Source organism: Podarcis liolepis (assembly GCF_965112155.1).
Source record: "Podarcis liolepis genome assembly, chromosome: 11".
In the NCBI taxonomy this organism is placed as follows: domain Eukaryota; kingdom Metazoa; phylum Chordata; class Lepidosauria; order Squamata; family Lacertidae; genus Podarcis; species Podarcis liolepis.
This window is the reverse complement of record NC_139565.1, coordinates 8,814,869-8,834,809: the sequence shown is the minus strand read 5'-3', so window position 1 is coordinate 8,834,809 and position 19,941 is coordinate 8,814,869. Positions and strand designations below refer to the sequence as shown.

Genomic DNA, 19,941 nt, shown 5'->3' with positions numbered 1-19,941 from the left:
ATGCTATTTAAAAACAAAACAAGATTTAGACAACTCTTTTTTGTGTGGGGTCACGAAGAGTCGGACACAACTAAACGACTGAACAACAACAAGAAGACCTCAAATTTCCTATCACAGTCCCCTGAACTCTTGCCCGTTCAATGCCAGCGCGCCCTAACCTGAGCGGCCTGCGCTCTGCGCTGCCTGGAGAGGCGAAAGCGGCACCAGAGGGCGCCCCAAACTCAGCGCTGGCGAGAAGTTTCCGCGGGAGCGCAAGAGGGCGCGTTGCCGCCGCCGCTGCCGCTGCCAAGTGGGTGGGGACGGGCAGGCTGGCTGGCTGGCCGGCCGCGATCTCCTTCCTGTTTGGCTCGGCTTCCTCCGGCGGCGGCGGCGGTGGGGATGCCGCGCGGAATGGCCGGGCGCCCGGGTCTCGCCAAGAGATGAAAGGCAGCCAAGAGGAGAAGCCGGAGCCGGCCGCTTCTGCCGCCGCCGCCCCTTCCCCTCTGCTCCGGCTGCTTTCCGCCCTCTTCTACGGGATCTGCTCTTTCTGCATCGTCCTGGTCAACAAGGCGGTGCTGACGGCTTACAGGTGAGGAGGAGGAGGACGAGCACCTGGACGGCTGGCGATCCCGCGCACCGTCGGAGGAGGTGGGGGGACAAACCCCCAACTTCCCCCTCCCCGATCGTGGTTGTGAGATCCGGTTCCTGCCCCTGCCCCATTCAAAAGCTACGTTTCTACCCAAGACTTCCTTTGCAGCGTCCGTCCCCGCCGCCTCTGGGCACCGATCCTGCTAACTCGACGGCAACCCACCCACCCCATTTGTCCCGTAGTTTCCTGGCTGGGCCACAAACCTTCTTCATCGGTGCTTCTCTTTTTGTAAATAATGCTTCCCCCCATCTCTTCTTGAACTCACACTTGCATTTTGCAAGGTGTTTGGTGACTGGGAAGCTCAGTGTGAGAGCATCAGGTTTCCTGTTCAGGTCTCTTTGGGGAGGCAGTGTGGTGTAGTGGTTAGAGTGTTGGGCTAGGCGCTGGAAGAGACCTGGGTTCAAATCCCTGCTGGGCCATGGGGTGACCTTGGGCCAGTCCCTCTATCTAAGCCTCACAGGGTTATTGTAGGGATTAATGAGGAGGCAGAGAACAATGTGTTCCCTCAGAGGAAAAAGTGAGATATAGAATTCAATAAATATCCTTCGAAATTTGGGCAGCTTTTGCTCTAGTGGCAAAGGTTGAACTGAGCTCCAGAGCTGCTCAGTCCAAAGTTCTTGCTCAGCTGTTGCTTTTTCTGGTGGTTAGCCAGCCTGGGAGAGTGGAAATGCAGGAACGTGTTTCATGAATCATACGCATACAGTCAAAACGAACAGCTTTCATGGTTCAAGAATGCATTCTTCAGGAATTTCTCTTTTTTACTTTGTTTATCCATACATTTCTAAACCCTTAAATCAAATGCAAAAAAAAAAAAAAAAAGCTTCTCAAAGCAGTGTACGCAGGCCACATGGCAAGGTAAGCTTGTGCAAATAAAAATGTTTTAAGATGGTATCTAAAACTAAGCACAGAAGACACCTCTTTTAATATGTGAATTCCTCAATGCAGGCTGTACTACATTATAAACTCAATTTCTTTTAGCTGTCAAACTCAGATATCACACAGGACAGTTAGCAGTGCTTCTCCAGCAGATCACAAAGGACAGACAGACATGTATTAGGGCTGCCATACGTTCTGATTTTCCCGGACTTTACTGGGATTTCAAAGGTGGAATTGACGTCCGAGGAGAATTTCTGAAAGGTGGCACTTTGTCCTTGATCTTAGACAAGTCAATAGGAAAACCACTTTTTTTGGGGGGGTGGGTCTTAGAAAAGCTCAGCAAGTTTGGGGTGTCCTGGTTTTTACTTTTTGAAACATGGCAGCCCTAATGTATGGATAAAGGTGGTCCTTCAAGTTGGCTGGGCTTTATATGTGAATAGTTGCCTCTTAAATTTGGCCTAAGAGCATATTGACTGCCAGCGGAGATCTTTAAAGAGCAGTGTCTGGACCACTATGGCCTTGGTTCAGGAACAGCTACAGCTGTTGCATCAGCCGGAACTGATAATGGGCATTCCTAGCCTCAGGGGGGACCTGCACCCAAGGTTACAAAAGATGGATCAAGTAACACCCCCAGAATGTGGAGCTCTCCTACAAAGAGAGTGCAGCCCCATCTAGAACCAGCAACAGGCCTATCTCCCGGACATAAAGTAAAGGTAAAGGGACCCCTGACCATTAGGTCCAGTCGTGGCCGACGGGGTTGCAGCACTCATCTCGCTTTATTGGCCGAGGGAGCATGACTAAGCCGCTTCTGGTGAACCACAGCAGCGCATGGAAATGCCGTTTACCTTCCCGCCGGAGTGGTACCTATTTATCTACTTGCACTTTGACATGCTTTCGAACTGCTAGGTTGGCAGGAGCAGGGACCGAGCAACGGGAGCTCACCCCGTCGCGGGGATTCGAACCGCCAACCTTCTGATCGACAAGTCCTAGGCTCTGTGGTTTAACCCACAGTGCCACCCGCATCCCATAGGAGCCACTCAACCATAGATCCTCCATCTTGAGCTGTGTGGAGAGGGAGTGCTTTGAAAACTAGAACTTCCCGTAGGGCAAGATGGCTGTTGAATGGTCCTGTGGTTGCAGTTGACGGGGGGGAAAGAGTCCATTTCACACAGAACAGCAAGAGCTAGATGGGGGGCAGCTTTCCCCATAGGGCCAGATGGTCCTCAGAAAGCCCTGTGGTGGCTGCTGGGAGAGGAAAAGGCCTCCTCAGTTGGGATATGGGAGCTGGACGTGATAGATCGCCAGGTTCATGATTAAACTCTCATCAGCTCCAGCAAGCATGGTCAATGGTCAGAGAAGATGGGAGTTGCAGTTCAACATAATCTGGAGGACGAAAGGTTCCCTACTCCTTCTGTAACGTGTAAACTCCACTGGATCACAGTCTTGAGCCTGTACAAGCAAAATAACTCCTGGCTTTGGGGTCACCTTCCATGTGCGAGTCAGAAATAGCCCTTTTGGGAGTGGAAGAGACTTTCTGCTTGTAGAAGGGATCTTTGCATCCCACCATGTAACATTTTATTTTTTTATTTCTAAGTAATGATAAATAGTTTTACAGCGGTGGTTTCTTCCCGAGGCTTGCTGGGAACTATAAAGTTCTATGAGAAGACCACATCTCTGTAGCAGGAAATGTTCAATGCGATCACAAAAGTACAATTCCAAGCAGCTTGTCAAAACAATGGAAGTTTTAGTCTGTAGCTTCAGAATCAGGCAGCTTTTCATCTTTCTTTGCCAAAGGAAAAATAAAGTCCTGCCAGATTAGAGAAATAGGTTCATATGCTGTTGATGAGAATTGCATAGAAAAATTGCCAAGTAATCTGTACTGGCAACTTTTGCCTGTCTCGTCTTTCAATTGTCATGAAAATATTGTATTGAAAAGCTAACTGCCCCCCCCCCCTAATTTGCACTAACCTTCTTTGAAAGGGGATAAGCCAATTTTATTTTCCTTCAAGCAATATCAGAACCTAACTTGAAGAGCTGTTATATTTTCTTTTGTTTTATCAACATCTTCAAGAGCTTTGTTTCTTTCTGAAATAAATAAAAAATTGTCTAAATCTTGTTTTGTTTTGTTTTTAAATTGCATCTGATACAGTTTTCTTTTCTTTCTAGATTCCCATCTCCAGTGTTTCTTGGAGTAGGACAGGTATGTTCAAAGATTAAGGTAAAGGGACCCCTGACCATTAGGTCCAGTCGTGGCCGACTCTGGGGTTGCGGTGCGCATCTTGCTTTATTGACCGAGGGAGCCAGCGTACAGCTTCCGGGTCATGTGGCCAGCATGACTAAGCCGCTTCTGGCAAACCAGAGCAGCGCACGGAAACACCGTTTACCTTCCCGCTGGAGTGGTACCTATTTATCTACTTGCACTTTGACATGCTTTCAAACTGCTAGGTTGGCAGGAGCAGGGACCAAGCAACGGGAGCTCACCCCGTTGCAGGGATTCGAACCACCAACCTTCTGATCGGCAAGTCCTAGGCTCTGTGGTTTAACCCACAGCGCCACCCGCGTCCCTTATGTTCAAAGATTAAAAGGTTCTAAATGACAGGTAGCTTAAAGCTAGTTCCAAAATATGGGTTTTGTTGATGTCAGTGGCTTGGGATATCAGTGTTGAATGACTTCCGATTAAGGTTTAAGGCCTATACATGCAATTCTGTAACTTTGGGTGGGAAAGGGCTGAAGCTCAGTGGTAGAGCCTTGCACATGGGAGATCTCATGTTAAAGTCTCTGGCATCTCCACGTATAGCTGGGAGAGGCTCTCATCCAAAACCCTGGAGTGGTACTGCTTTTTTGTTGTTGTTTAGTCATTTTGTCGTGTCCAACTCCTCGTGACCCCATGGACCAGAGCATGCCAGGCCCTCCTGTCTTCCACTGCCTCCCACAGTTTGGTCAAACTCATGTTGGTAGCTTCGAGAACACTGTCCAACCATCTCGTCCTCTGTCGTCCCCTTCTCCTTGTGCCCTCCATCTTTCCCAACACCAGGGTCTTTTCCAGGGAGTCTTCTCTTCTCATGAGGTGGCCAAAGTATTGGAGCCTCAGCTTCACGATCTGCCCTTCCAGTGAGCACTCAGGGCTGATTTCCTTCAGAATGGAGAGGTTTGATCTTCTTGTAGACCATGGGACTCTCAAGAGTCACCTCCAGCACCATAATGCTAGTCAGTGTCAATACTGAGCTACGTTGACCAATGGTCTGACTCAGGACATGGTAGCTTCATATGTCCCATCATGTGAGATGGGAGAGTCCAGACAGGACCCCTGGAGCTTCCCCTATATTGCACCACCATCTCTGGCTTCATCACCTGATCAGGATCTTGGATCACATGTCACATTTCATGTGTCGAGGAGATGCATGTCTGTAGCAGGGGCGTTCTCTACTCTTGAAGGTTTCCTGCCACAGACACGCACCTTCTTGACACATGAAATGTGACAGTAATGTGGCAGAGGGGATAGGGCCAAAAATAGTACCCCAGCTCTCCGCACTTACATGACTGAAATTGTGTGAGGGGAACACCTGAGTAGTATGTTTATTCACCTTTGTCTCAAAATTGATGAAATGCAGATTGGTTGCTTCCTTTTGAGTGCAGTCATACCTTGGAAGTCGAATGAAATCCATTCTGGAAGTCCATTCGACTTCCAAAATGTTTGGAAACCAAAGCACAGCTTCTGATTGGCTGCAGGAAGCCATGGAAGCCCCATTGGAAATTCAGCTTCCAAAAATAGTTTGCTAACCGGAACAGTCACTTCCGAATTTGCGGCGTTTGGGAGCCAAAACGTTTGAGAACTAAGCTGTTCGAAAACCAAGGTAGGACTGTATAACCTAGTCACTAATGTACAACTTGAGGTGTGGTCCAGCCATAAAGCTGGGGTACAATGACCATGGTGGCATGTAACACTGAACCATGGTTTAGCGCTGCATGCATGACCTAGAATGAGCACAAGCAGAATCTCGGACTGCATAGCCAGGAAAAGGACTTCTGCAATGTTTAGTTTCACTTTCAAGGAATGTTGACTTAGTGCTGGATATGAACCATGGTCTAAAACAAACCCCATTTTCTTTCTAAACAAGCCAATTTCAATCCATAGCCTTGTTGAGTCACAAGAGTTTTCAACCGTGATTTCCCTTTAACTGGAGATTCTTTGAAAGCAAAACTAAACACCGCAAAATTCAGGCCATATGGGGGGAGGGCAGGCAGACAGAGCACAAGCCCAGTGCTTTGCTCGGACTCATTCTAGCTTGTTACAGTGGTACCTCGGGTTAAGTACTTAATTCGTTCCGGAAGTCCATACTTAACCTGAAACTGTTCTTAACCTGAAGCATCACTTTAGCTAATGGGGCCTCCTGCTGCTGCCGTGCCGCCGGAACACAATTTCTGTTCTCATCCTGAAGCAAAGTTCTTAACCTGAAGCACTATTTCTGGGTTAGCGGAGTCTGTAACCTGAAGCGTATGTAACCCGAGGTACCACTGTACAATACATTCAAAGCTTCCCAGTGGCACTGCTGTTCTGGATGTGCAGTGCAGACTGTGACCAGTTTGCACGGTGGTTATGTTCTGGACCCCCATGTGTGTAGGTGGGACCACTTAAGGCCACTCTGCCTCGTTCTTCCCCCTTTCCTTTTTTTAAAATACATTTTATTGTTTTTTTAAACATATTTCCAACAATCATATAACATAACTTCTTATCTTATACAATGTTTTAGACTTCCGCCAACACCTCTGATGATTTTTCGTTCTTTATCACTTACTCTGCATTTCTTAATTTCTCTATTACTCTTAATTATCATTAATAATTCTCCTCATAGTCTTTCTTGCAATATTTCAAATAGTCCTCCTTAGAAAACTTCTTGCTGTCCTACTAGTGTGGTCTGTTCATTACAGTTACTTTTCAAATAGTTTGTATATTTACTCCAGTCTTCTAAGAATCTCTGGTCCTGCAGGTTGCCTGTTAGTTTATCAAATTCTGCATAGTCCATCAATTTCATCTGCCATTCTTCTTTTGTCAGTAATTCTTCTTGCTTCCATTTTTGTGCCAGTAATATTCCTGCTGCTGTCATTGCATATAAAAACAACTTACAATCCTGTCTATTAATATCATCTCCTACAATGCTAAGTAAAAATGCTTCTGGTTTCTTAATAAATGTATATTTCAACATCTTTTTCATCTCATTATATATTATTTCCCAGAAGTTTTTCACTTTTTTACATCCCCACCACATGTGATAGAAAGTTCCTTCCTTTTCTTTACATTTCCAACATTTATTACTTGTTTTATACATTCTAGCTAATTTCACAGGGGTAATATACCACCTATACATCATTTCGATCACATTTTCTTTCAAAGCATTGCATGCAGTAAATTTTAATGCTTCTTTCCATTGTTTTCTCCAATCTTTTAACTGTATATTATACCCAAAATCCATTCCGGAGCCCCAGAATGTAGCCCAATGTATCATAACCAACTTCACCTCTTCATCTTTCATATGCCATTCAAGCAGCATTTTATACATTTTGGACAAAGTTTTATACTTGTTATTCAATACTTCTATTTCAAATTTTGATTTATTACCATCAAATCCTTTCTCCCCGTTCCTCCCCCTTCCAGCTCTGCCCTATTCTGCCCCTTTTAGCAACGTTTTTGTGACATTTTGTGGTCACTCCCAGGTTTGGCTCAGTGCAAATGTGCGCGGTCACACACATATCTGACACGCCTAAAATGGTTGCTGCCATTGGTTAGGATCTGTCTCTACTGATGAAGTCTGCAAACATGGAATGCCTGTTAGAATCACTGAAAGGAGAACCCAGCCTTGCTGTGCAGCAATGTAGCTTTTCTGCAGACTAACAGAGAGTGTTTTGTGATTCACCCACCCGCATACAGTGGTGCCCCGCAAGACAAATGCCTCGCAAAACGAAAAACTCGCTAGACGAAAGAGTTTTCCGTTTTTTGAGTTGTTCCGCAAGACGAATTTCCCTATGGGCTTGCTTCGCAAGACGAAACGTCTTGCGAGTTCTTGCGAGTTTGTTTCCTTTTTCTTAAAGCCGCTAAGCCGTTAATAGCCGCTAAGCCGCTAATAGCCGCTAAGCCGCTAATAGCCAATAAGCCGCTAATAGCCGTGCTTCACAAGACGAAAAAACCGCAAGACGAAGAGACTCGCGGAACGGGTTAATTTCGTCTTGCGAGGCACCACTGTATTTGAAATAGTATTTTGCTGTTGCGTACATGACAATTATTATTTTGCTTTTTAGATGGTAACCACTATCCTGATCTTATATGTGTCAAAACTGAATAGAATCATTCACTTCCCCGATTTTGATAAGAGTATTCCTATGAAGGTAAGACAAAGTGCATACCTTTAGAAAGTGAAAATCCTAATCTGATGCTATGTTATAGGTTGCAAAATATAATCAGTGCTTTAGAGCTTTTTTGCCCCATGCTTGTCTAGGCGCCATAGGGAGTAATGAGTTTTCTCTCCAACAAAGTATGTAATGCTAAACCATGGTTTACTGCAGGCATGATGATGATGATGATGATGATGATGATGATAATTTATACCCCGCCCATCTGGCTGGGTTTCCCCCAGCCACTCTGGGAGGCTGCCAACTGAATATTAAAAACAATACAGCATCAGACATTAAAAACTTCCCTAAAGAGGGCTGCCTTCAGTTGTCTTTTAAAAGTAAAATAGTTGTTTATTGCCTTGACATCTGATGGGAGGGTGTTCCACAGGGCTGCTTAGGGAAGTTTTTTAAGTTTGACGTTTTATTGCGCTTATTCTGTTGGGAGCCGTCCAGGGTGGCTGGGGAAATCCAGCCAGATGGGTGGGCTATAAACAAAAAAAAATATTTTATTTTAATTTTTTTAAGTCGAACGGACTTCTGGAACGGATTCTGTTTGACTTCCAAGGTACAACTGTATAGGAATAGCATCCTTGCTTCTCCCTGTACCAGTTCTTATATAGCCAAAAAGGCAGGAGTCGCTTGCAAGAGCAGAGGGTAACAGCAGGCTTGGGGTGGCTTCTCCTCTCTCGCACTCCTATTCATTCAATTAAAGAGTGGACTTTGTGTTCAATGCTGCCACTGAATTGGCTCCCACCTAGCGAATTGTGTGTTGTGTAGATCCATATTTTTCAGCCCAGATGTTGGGCTGGAAACATTAGAACAAACATAGGCTGCAATTCTCTACAGTCATCCGGAAATGAGCCCCATTAAACACAAAGTGCTCCAAGTAAACATCCATTAGATTTTTAATTTTTCAATTTGGCCCATGTTTATTGCGTCTTTACAGCAGGGGTGTGGAACCTTTGGTCCTCCAGATGGTGTTTAACTCCAACTCCCATCAGCCCTAGTCAGTGTGGGATGATAGGATTTGGAGTCCCAACAAACTCTCCATCCCTACTTTATAATGTGAAATGGTTGCCTTCCGCTGCCCTCTTGTTAGGCTTAAAGGTAAAGGGACCCCTGACTGTTAAGTCCAGTTGCAGACAACTCTGGGGTTGCAGCGTTCATCTCGCTCTATGGGCCGAGGGAGCCGGCGTTTGTCCGCAGACAGCTTCCGGGTCATGTGGCCAGCATGACTAAGCCGCTTCTGGCGAACCAGAGCAGCGCACGGAAACGCCGTTTACCTTCCCACCAGAGTGGTACCTATTTATCTACTTGCACCTTGACGTGCTTTCGAACTGCTAGGTTGGCAGGAGCAGGGACCGAGCAACGGGAGCTCACCCCGTCACGGGGATTCGAACCGCCGACCTTCTGATCGGCAAGCCCTAGGCTCTGTAGTTTAGACCACAACGCCATCCACATCCCTTTGTTAGCCTTAGTGGGGTCAAAATTGTGGTTGGTGTAAACATGCTGTGTTGATTTTTTCCTTTATTTTATTTTCATGGTTCCTGGTAATCTTCATTTTTGTGAGATCAAACTTCTTTTATTGAAATAAGCAGGGCCTGGAATGTTGCATAAAACATTGCCAAAGTTCAAAAGTGGCAATCATTTACAAAGTTTGCCGCTTGCTGTATTTACTTTTTTCTCTCTGTGCTGGAGTGTATGAACTAACCTGAATAGATTTCTTCCACAGTTTCGGGAAAAAAACTGGTTTCATTCTAAATGGTACCCTCATTGTGTTGCAGCTGTTTCCACTTCCTCTCATTTACGTCGGGAACCACATAAGTGGATTATCAAGTACAAGCAAGTTAAGGTACAGCGTAAGTTGGGTTGTTGCCGGGCAGTTTGGTTTTTATTTAGCCCCTGTAAGTGAAAATGTTTTGAGACTATTAGAGCTGTGCTGTAGCTACATGTTGATTGAATGAGAGCCATATTGCCACATCCGCAGATTGTTTTGGACAAGACACACTGGGTAAAATTGCTCTTATGTGCTGCGTGAGGCAGTTAGAAAGGATTAGTACATACCTTCTGTTGATTTATTTTATTTTATTTATTATTTATTTATTTAAAAAAAATATTTATGTACCTTCCACTCAAAATATCAAGGTTCTGTTCGACAATATATAGAAATGCAATAAAACATAAACTATATAAAGCAATAAAAATAATAATAAGAGGGGGGGAAATCTAAACCACTGAATACGCCTATCAGTATAGCGCAGTTGGTAGAGCATGAGAGTCTTAATCTCAGGGTCAAGGGTTCGAAAGATTCCTTCCAACTGTATGATTCTGTGAAAAGCATTGAAAAATCTTCAAGAGACGTCTGAAAGTTAACAGCAAGGAGGCGTGCAGAGAGGGCAGGGAGAGTATTCCACAGTATGCGAGTAGCAACGTTAAAGACCTGACTTCTAGTTGAAGCCCGTCAGGCTTCTGAAACATGGAGAACTAGCAGCGCTCTTCCTGATGAACTCAGTGACTGCGCTAGGATATAAAGGCTTTGTTTATCAATGCAAGAGCCTTGAACGCGAGACTGTTAGTTGTAGACTTTAGTTCTGCATTTAATACTATTCTTCGGCATAGATTGGTGCCCAAATTATTAGACCTGGGACTTCCACCATGTTTGTGCAGGTGGATATTAGACTTTCTATCAAACCATTCCCAAAGGGTCAGGTTGGGTTCCCACGTCTCTGCGGATCTCATCACGAATACGGGGACGCCGCAGGGGTGTGTGTTGAGCCCGCTTTTATATACGCTCTATACAGCTGACTGTGCCCCCAAATGCCCCAGTAATAAGATCATTAAGTTCGCAGATGATACAACGGTGGTTGGTTTAATTACTGCTGGAGAGGGGGAGGCGGCCTATAGGAAGGAAGTTGAGCAGTTGGGGGAGTGGTGTAGGAAAAACAACTTACTCCTTAACTTAAAGAAAACAAAAGAGATCATTGTGGACTTTAGGAAATGAAAATTGAATATTCAGCCACTTATTATTGAGGGGAAGTGTGTGGAACAGGTCTCGGTGTTTCGATTTCTGGGAATGGAGTTGAGAGACGACCTAACCTGGGGAGAGAACAGCAAAGACCTGGTGAAGAGAGCACAGCAGAGGTTATATTTTCTGAGAATCCTCCAAAAAAAACAATCTCTCAAAGGACCTGTTGATGGCATTTTACCATTGCACTGTGGAGAGCGTACTAACTTATGGTCTGTGTGTGTGGTTTGGGAGCTGCACGGCCAGGGAAAAAACAATGCTATCCAGGGTTGTAAAGACTGCAGAGAGAATTATTGGGTGCACTCTTCCCACCTTAGATCAAATCTATGCTGCCAGGTGCCATAAGAAAGCGGCAGAGATAGCACATGTTAGTACGCACCCCGGAAATGATCTCTTTCAGCTTCTGCCTTCTGGAAGAAGGTATAGGGTTATAAAGGCCAGGACTAGCCGCCCGAGAAACAGTTTCTACGCTAATGCAATTCTGGTTCTAAACGCAGCATAAGGGGTCTCTGTAGTATAGTGTATTTTAAAATGGAGTTTTAGAGTTTTTAGGGGTTTTTGAATGTTTTATGTAGTTTTTATGTAGTTTTGTGGTAGTTTTATGTAGTTTTTCAATTTCATTGTTCCGCAAGGGACAATGACAATAAAGATATCGTAATCGTAACCTGGCCTTGTGGCATATGCGTAACCAGGTGTACTTCTGACACCACATGTATGTACACCATCTATGTGAAGTTAGGGTTGCCATATTTTGAAGAGCAAAAAAAAAAAAAAAAAAAAAAAAAAGGACACTATGACGGCCGTTCAAAGCAAATAAATGCAACTTGTCTCAAATTTTACCCCTGAAAAAGAGGGCAGGTCCTGGAAAAAAAAGGAACCCTACCGAAAGTACATCTCTGAGAGGAACTGAATCCTTTATTTGGAGTCATTGCGCACCCCCCTTGAACCTTATGCCCAGTAAAGAAGTTCACGCACCAGGATGTAGAGGTTTATTGCATGAAAATAAAAGAGACTGAGCACATAGATTCTCCTTCGGGCTGCTAGGTAGCAAACACCCAGGCAGCAAATCGCACAATACACATACACAGCTTAATTGTAAAGTGCAAAGAGAGTCCTTAGTTACCTCAGCCTGGAGAGTGGGTGTATCGATGTGCCACAGGCCCATGCTAAAAGAAAAAGGGGAGGCTGTACTCGGTCTTGAAGCAAGCTGAGTGCAAGTCAGAGATAGAGATATATGCCTTCCATACGAGTTGAGCTCTCGCCTTCTGTTTCCTATGCCAGCAAGGCAGCAGAATCTCATGCCCATTCTTTGAGTTGCGTTCTAGTGAAGTGCAGGGAGAATCCTTGAGAACATAGAGCAAAGAGGGAGGAAGAAGGGGGGGGGGTAAGAGACCAAAATATGACCTCCAGTAAGAGAACCTAGATAATCAGCTACAGAGATCCCGTTGGATCATTTCACCTGACCATTGAAAATTTGGTGTTTAATTATAGTTTAGGTTCCGTCAGTGCTTTTTTTTTCTTAAAAAAAATGTTTAGGGGTACTCTCATTTTCCTACTCATATTGAAATACTGCCCCTCAATGAGGCCAAACTTAGATTCACAAAATATTTAGGGGTATGTGTACCCCTGCGTACCTCCAGGAAAAAAGCACTGGGTTCTACTGTAATCTGTGGAGAGGGGAGGGTGAGAGAATTCCACAATACTTTAGACATTTGAACCATTGTTTATTCCTGTTTGCTGAGATATATTTGAAGCAGAAGGGACACAACCTTCATTTCAGGAAGACCTTATGGTTATCCATACACTTCCCAAATCATAATTTTACCCTTGAAGGAGGATTTTATTGTGTGTGTGTGAAGCCTGGTTCCTATGTACAGGAGGGTGATGATTAACTTTCTGGTGACTTCAAGTTTAGTGTGCTGATGTCTTCCGTAAGCATTAACGATCATGATGTTTGCTGTACCTTCCCGGCCACGTTTCAGGTAAAAGCTAGTGTTTTATATTTGATTCATGCTAGCTCCATGATCTCCAGAAAGAAAGCACGTAAAAAATTGAGACTAGCCCCCATCATTACACATGGGCGACTGGTGCAGATGCTTTAGCAGAGATGTCACATGCTGTCAGCCACCTGAACAGTGTTTATGGGAACCAATGCCCACAGAGCCTCCATCTTTCCAGAGTTCTGACTCCATTTACTGGAGCTCAGCCCACTCACAACTGCATTTGGGCACCAGCCCAGGGCTTGGGCAGCCACTCCTGAATCAGATGAGAAATAAAGCTTAGGTGTCCCCAGTGTATTGATGCCATCAGGACCATATCCAATGTTGTCTTGGTATGGGTTTGTTGTTTTTGTAGAAGTCTTTTGGACAGTGTCGGCCTTTGGCTTTCCAGGTTTTTATCGAGAGGTTTTGTGCTGCATGTTGGAATAGTGGGTGATAGGCCAGGGGGATGGGGATAGTTTGCCTACTTTTCCCTGTGTGAACCTGTTCAGAGTTGTGGGGATTTTCTTTAGTTTGTGTTGGAGAAATGGGTATGCTTGTTGTGGGGGATGTTTTTGATGGCGTCTCTCTCCAAATAGACCCATTGTTTCGCCTCGTCTTCTAGAATATGCCGGATTATGTGGTGTACTTGGCTGGCAATGTAATATGATTCTGCGCTGGGCATTTCCCATCCTCCTCCTGGGGGGGGGGGAGGTACAGGTATCTGGGGCTTATTCTCAGCTTTTTGTGTGAGAAAATAAACGAGTGTGGGTTTTTCCTGCCACTTCTGGAGTTGGGTTCGGGGAGGCCCTACCCAGTGTTGATGTTTGTCCTCAGGGACAAAATGGCGCCTTGTGGAATCTGCTGCTCTCCGGACTCTTCAGTGCAAGGAGGAATGAAATCACTGAAATACAGTGTCTCCGGTACCCATCCTGAGCACTCAGCCCAGGAGGTTACCATAGTCAGTGGTCTCAAAAGTGGCTGAAAGACATGAGTGGTACACCCTCTCAATAAAAATCATCCATTAGCCCCAATACCTTTGGCAGTGACTGCCCTGACACCTTGGCCTATAGCTAGTGATTGGTGGGAGACAATATATCATTTATTTATTTAACAAGAAGCAGAAATGAATATATTTTTTAAAAAATCTCTTCTTAAATGGTTTGCACAAAACTTTAATTGACACATTGCTTCTTATTTCTTGCTTATAATTTTGCTCTTTCTCTGAGCAGAGCCAAGAGTGGCTAACAATGGATGCAATAAACAGCACAATATTAAAATGAATTTGTTGGCATGAAATACAGTTGCCGCAGTCCAAAGCAGGCGGTGGCAAAATAAAACATTGCAACAAAGCCATCCTCGTGGTGCTCCAAAAGCCATTGAAAATAAATAAATTCACTTTAACTCGGTGCCTGACATCCACAGAATGTGAGGGACAATTGGAGATCTGTACTGGGAGGGAATTCCGTAAGTGGGGTACAGCCACTAAGAATTATTCTGCTGCATGTTATGAGCATCCCCAGCTGATCTTAAAGCCCTCATTGGTTGATACTATGACTTTTTCTTCATTGAATATTGTGCTGTGCAGAGTTCCAAGTTTTGCTTTATTTTTTGAATTGTCACTTCCAACTATTCTGTTGTGTATTCGGCCTGTGGTGTCAGACTGACATTTGGCCGCGACAGAGGCTGAGAATTTGTTCAGGCACGTTTCTTAATGCAGGATGATATCATTAGTAGAGACAAAGAAGCATTAATTGTAATAAAAAAAACCTTGAAACTGACATGACATGGATATTTTCCCCCTTTCTATTTTAAACAATCCAGTTTGCCAATGTTTACAGTCCTTAGGAAGTTTACCATTCCTCTTACATTACTGCTGGAAGTGATTGTTCTTGGGTGAGTATTTGCCTCCCATTTTTAAAATACCACTGCAAGCTATCTGGCCAGAATGCATGGATGAGTAGTTCCTGTTGGCTAATTGAATTTTGACGATAATATTCGGGCTTCTCAGAACACTATGCCCTGGGTACAAAACAGACACCAGTTAATCTACGAGCACTAGAAACTTGCAGCAAAAGAATTGGCTTGTTAGTTTGACTCAGTATGTGAAGTTCAGCCCTCCACCCCATAATACCCCGCTGGTTTCTCAGCCCAACAGTAGAATGACAGCAGAAGCCACATCTTCTACAAAACTCTCAAAGGTACTGTGCACATCTGGACCTCATAACCTTGTCCTCCCAGACTTCCCTTATCTTCTCCTTCTCATTGGCTCCTGATATATCCATGCCCCAATCACATATTGTTTTCCAGATTTTTTTAGCACGCGGCTTTCTTCGTTTCATTTCCTTCCCTTACCTTGACCTCCTTGTATTCTATCTTCTCGAACCTTCTTCAGGTTCCTGTTCTCAGTTCATTGCCAACATGACACCCTTCCTTCATCTTTCCTTTCATAGAATCATAGAATCATAGAGTTGGAAGAGACCACAAGGGCCATCGAGTCCAACCCCCTGCCAAGCAGGAAACACCATCAGAGCACTCCTGACATATGGTTGTCAAGCCTCTGCTTAAAGACCTCCAAAGAAGGAGACTCCACCACACTCCTTGGCAGCAAATTCCACTGTCGAACAGCTCTTACTGTCAGGAAGTTCTTCCTAAAGTTTAGGTGGAATCTTCTTTCTTGTAGTTTGAATCCATTGCTCCGTGTCCGCTTCTCTGGAGCAGCAGAAAACAACCTTTCTCCCTCCTCTATGTGACATCCTTTTATATATTTGAACATGGCTATCATATCACCCCTTAACCTCCTCTTCTCCAGGCTAAACTTGCCCAGCTCCCTTAGCCATTCCTCATAAGGCATTGTTTCCAGGCCTTTGACCATTTTGGTTGCCCTCCTCTGGACACGTTCCAGTTTGTCAGTGTCCTTCTTGAATTGTGGTGCCCAGAACTGGACACAGTACTCCAGGTGAGGTCTGACCAGAGCAGAATACAGTGGCACTATTACTTCCCTTGATCTAGATGCTATACTCCTATTGATGCAGCCCAGAATTGCATTGGCTGTTTTAGCTGCCGCGTCACACTGTTGGCTCATGTCAAGTTTGTGGTCAACCAAGACTCCTAGATCCTTTTCACATGTACTGCTCTCAAGCCAGGTGTCACCCATCTTGTATTTGTGCCTCTCATTTTTTTTGCCCAAGTGCAATACTTTACATTTCTCCCTGTTAAAATTCATCTTCTTTGTTTTGGCCCAGTTCTCTAATCTGTCAAGGTCGTTTTGAAGTGTGATCCTGTCCTCTGGGGTGTTAGCCACCCCTCCCAGTTTGGTGTCATCTGCAAATTTGATCAGGATGCTCTTGAGTCCATCATCCAAGTCGTTGATAAAGATGTTGAATAAGACCGGGCCCAAGACAGAACCCTGTGGCACCCCACTAGTCACTCTTCTCCAGGATGAAGAGGAACCATTGATGAGCACCCTTTGGGTTCGGTCAGTCAGCCAGTTACAAATCCACTGAGTGGTAGCATAGTCAAGACCGCATTTTACCAGCTTCTTTACAAGAATATCATGGGGCACCTTGTCAAATGCCTTACTGAAATCAAGGTAGGCTATATCCACTGCGTTCCCTTCATCTACCAGGCTTGTAATTCTGTCAAAAAACGAGATCAGGTTAGTCTGACATGACTTATTTTTCAGAAATCCATGCTGACTATTGGTGATCACAGCATTCCTTTCTAGGTGCTCACAGACTGTTTGCTTAATGATCTGCTCCAGAATCTTTCCTGGTATTGATGTCAGACTGACTGGGCGGTAATTATTTGGGTCCTCTCTTTCCCCCTTTTTGAAAATAGGGACAACATTTGCCTTCCTCCAGTCTGCCGGGACTTCGCCTGTTCTCCAGGAATTCTCAAAGATGACTGCCAGTGGTTCTGAGATCACATCTGCCAGTTCTTTTAACACTCTTGGATGCAGTTCATCTGGCCCTGGAGACTTGAATACATCTAAACTAGCCAAGTATTCTTGTACTATCTCCTTAGTTATTCTGGGCTGTGTTTCCTTTGCTGAATCATTTGCTCCAAATTCTTCAGGTCGGGCATTGTTTTCTTTATCGGAGAAGACTGAGGCAAAGAAGGCATTGAGGAGTTCAGCCCTTTCTGTGTCCCCTGTTTGCATTTCACCATCTTCTCCTCTGAGTGACCCCACTGTTTCTTTGTTCTTCCTTTTGCTACGGACATACCCATAAAAGCGTTTTTTTGTTGCTTTTAACCTCTCTTTTTTGTTTCTTTTAACCTCTTTCCAGTCAGTAGCCTGCCTATTGTGCTTTTCCTGTTCCTAGGGCCAGGGAGAGATGATCCCAATGAAACTGACAGCTGTTCTCCACCTCACAGAATTTGGATCACAAAGATTCCTTGCTTCCAGAGCATTTGGAATATTTGTGAACATTATAACATCACACCATCTCAGCCAGGCTGTGTCACAATACAGTAAAGATTGCAATATGCCTTTGAGTCAGGCTCCTTAATGATTGGGTCATAAAGGGGTTTTCGCCTATTAATGTCCCAAATCGAATTTATTTCACTCACACATGAAAGGAAAAAGATTTTCCTTTTCTGCAGATCATCAGGCACTGCCACAAGCATGATGTTAGAGCTGCAACGCTTTGCATTCTTGCCGAAATCAGATGAATCATGTACAAGTTTGGAACGTAGATTATTGGGATTTATTATGTTAGCACTGAGCTTTTGCAAGAAGCCCAGTGCATTGCAAGAAGTTCATCGTCAAACCAATTAGCAATTTGCATAGAGTATTTTAAGGATTCTACATATACGCTTGTTTTATTGCAGGGGTCAGCAAACTTTTTCAGCAGGGGGCCGGTCCACTGTCCCTCAGACCTTGTGGGGGGCCAGGCTATATTTTGAAGAGAAAAAGTGAACGAATTCCTATGCCCCACAAATAACCCAGAGATGCATTTTAAATAAAAGCACACATTCTACTCATGTAAAAACACGCTGATTCCCGGACCGTCCATGGGCCGGATTTAGAAGGCAACTGGGCCGGATCCGGCCCCCGGGCCTTAATTTGCCTACCCATGTCTTACTGTAACTGTCTCTTGTCACTGAATCATTAAGTATACAGTCCTATACACAATTGTCTGGGACTATGTACCACGGGACAAAATTGTGAGTAGACCTGTCTCAGATTTGCATTGCAAGATACAGGTGACTCTGTCTGGAGATGCATTTGCTTTTGTTTGTGTGAGATACTTCATTACCCCTTTCCATGGCTGAGGTTTCCCTCTTCTTTGAGCTATCCCCAGCGAGTTCCACTAAGCCACTGGAGCTTGTGCATCAGAAACAAATCCCTGGAAAGGCATCACAAATGATCCCTGGCTTTGATCGACCTATTTGTAAGACAGAATGGGAGCATAGGCCTTTCACTGAGCCAGACCATTACTCATTACAGCATATTTTGTTGTGTTATCCAGGGTTTCAGGTGGTAATATTTCCCAGCTCTTCCTGAAGATCCCAGGGATTAAAACTGGGGTCTACAACCCTTTTTAAAGGAAGCTTCACAATATTTTCGAATGGGGAAAAATTGGAATCTTGTCAGCCTGCAGGTGCTGTATGATTAAAAGAAATAAACCTAATTCTTTTGTTTCGTTCTGCTGTATCATAAACCACTTTCTGAGAGGCATAATACTGGTTCAGATAAGTGTTTAGTTTGATTAGTGTTCATCCTAATTATAAACTGAATAGGATCAACCATGCGGTTTCTCTTTACAGGAAGCGCTATTCACTGAGCATTGTAATTAGTGTGTTCGCAATCATCCTTGGAGCTTTCGTAGCAGCAGGGTAAGATTTTAAAGTCCTTTCCTTCTGTGTTGGATCGTTGTTTCTTGAGTGTACCACAAGAATGAAACCATTTCGTCAGGAACTGTCAGAAGAATTAGTGCAGGAGATGGCTGGTGCAAAATGCTTTTATTCCGTAGTCCTTTACATCCCATAATGTACGAGCCGCATGCAACCCTTTGGCTGATGTCAATGTGGCCTGCAGTCTCGCTTCCCAGCTGGTTCTTTCCCCACCCTGCTGCCCTCAGTGGTGGACATTGGGCTCTCAAATTTCAGCAGCCCTAAAATTTGGCACACCTCCAACTCTCATGCTCAGTTCTGCAGCACTGTTTTGTTGCCCTCCGCAGCACAGAGCCCAGTGCGGCCACACCAGTTGTGCCGCCCTAAAACTGCCTCTGTTTCCCTGCTGATTGGTGCTGGAGACAGCAGAGCAATGCACTGATCTGCACATGCCTCAGTTGCTCTCAACACTGGTCCGTTGATTTCCTCTCCTTTGACAGCGCACTGCCTTTTCCATACCATATAAAAACTACAACTAAATCTCTCTTCAGTTCCAAAAGATGGGCTGTTGTTGGAGAAACACAAGTCCAAGGCCTTCCTTGAGTACTTGGAATTATTTGCACTGTTCTTTGGATCTGGGGCTATGGAATATGAAAATCACTTAAAAACTAGCTTCAGCTGAGTCAGTACTGCATTTCGTGTTTCTGCTAAACATAAAAAGTGCTTGCTCTCCTAAGCAAAGTCATTTCTTCACTTCACTCTCATTTGCTAACCTTGTACTTCTGCTGGGAATTGCCCCAAGACACAGTAAGTGATGCGGGTGGTGCTGGGGTCTAAACCACTGACACTTGGGCTTGCCAATTGGAAGGTCAGCGGTTTGAATCCCCACAATGGGATGAGCTCCTGTTGCTCGGTCCCAGCTCCTGACAACCTAGCAGTTCGAAAGCATGTCAAAGTGCAAGTAGATAAATAGGAACCGCTCCGGCAGGAAGGCAAATGGCGTTTCCGTGCACTGCTCTGGTTTGCCAGAAGTGGCTTAGTCATGCTGGCCACATGACCCGGAAGCTGTACGCCGGCTCCCTCAGCCAGTAAAGCGAGATGATGAGCGCCGCAACCCCAGAGTCGTTTGTGACTGGACCTAATGGTCAGGGGTACCTTTACCTTTACCTTTTTACAGTAGGCAAATGGTTTTCCTGCATCACCACAAA

At 44.7% G+C, this 19,941-nt stretch overlaps 1 protein-coding gene across 1 annotated transcript in view; it reads left to right on the top strand.

The window, feature by feature from the left end:
- Window positions 1-345: 345 nt before the first annotated feature.
- Window positions 346-19,941, top strand: part of SLC35D2 (solute carrier family 35 member D2) — a 30,711-nt gene continuing 11,115 nt past the window's right edge. The window contains exons 1-6 of the mRNA XM_083465062.1: window positions 346-568; window positions 3,671-3,704; window positions 7,799-7,885; window positions 9,676-9,743; window positions 14,720-14,791; window positions 18,668-18,736. Coding sequence (XP_083321188.1) covers window positions 420-568; window positions 3,671-3,704; window positions 7,799-7,885; window positions 9,676-9,743; window positions 14,720-14,791; window positions 18,668-18,736 — 479 coding nt within the window. The 5' untranslated portion in view covers window positions 346-419. The remainder of the gene's footprint in view (window positions 569-3,670; window positions 3,705-7,798; window positions 7,886-9,675; window positions 9,744-14,719; window positions 14,792-18,667; window positions 18,737-19,941) is intronic.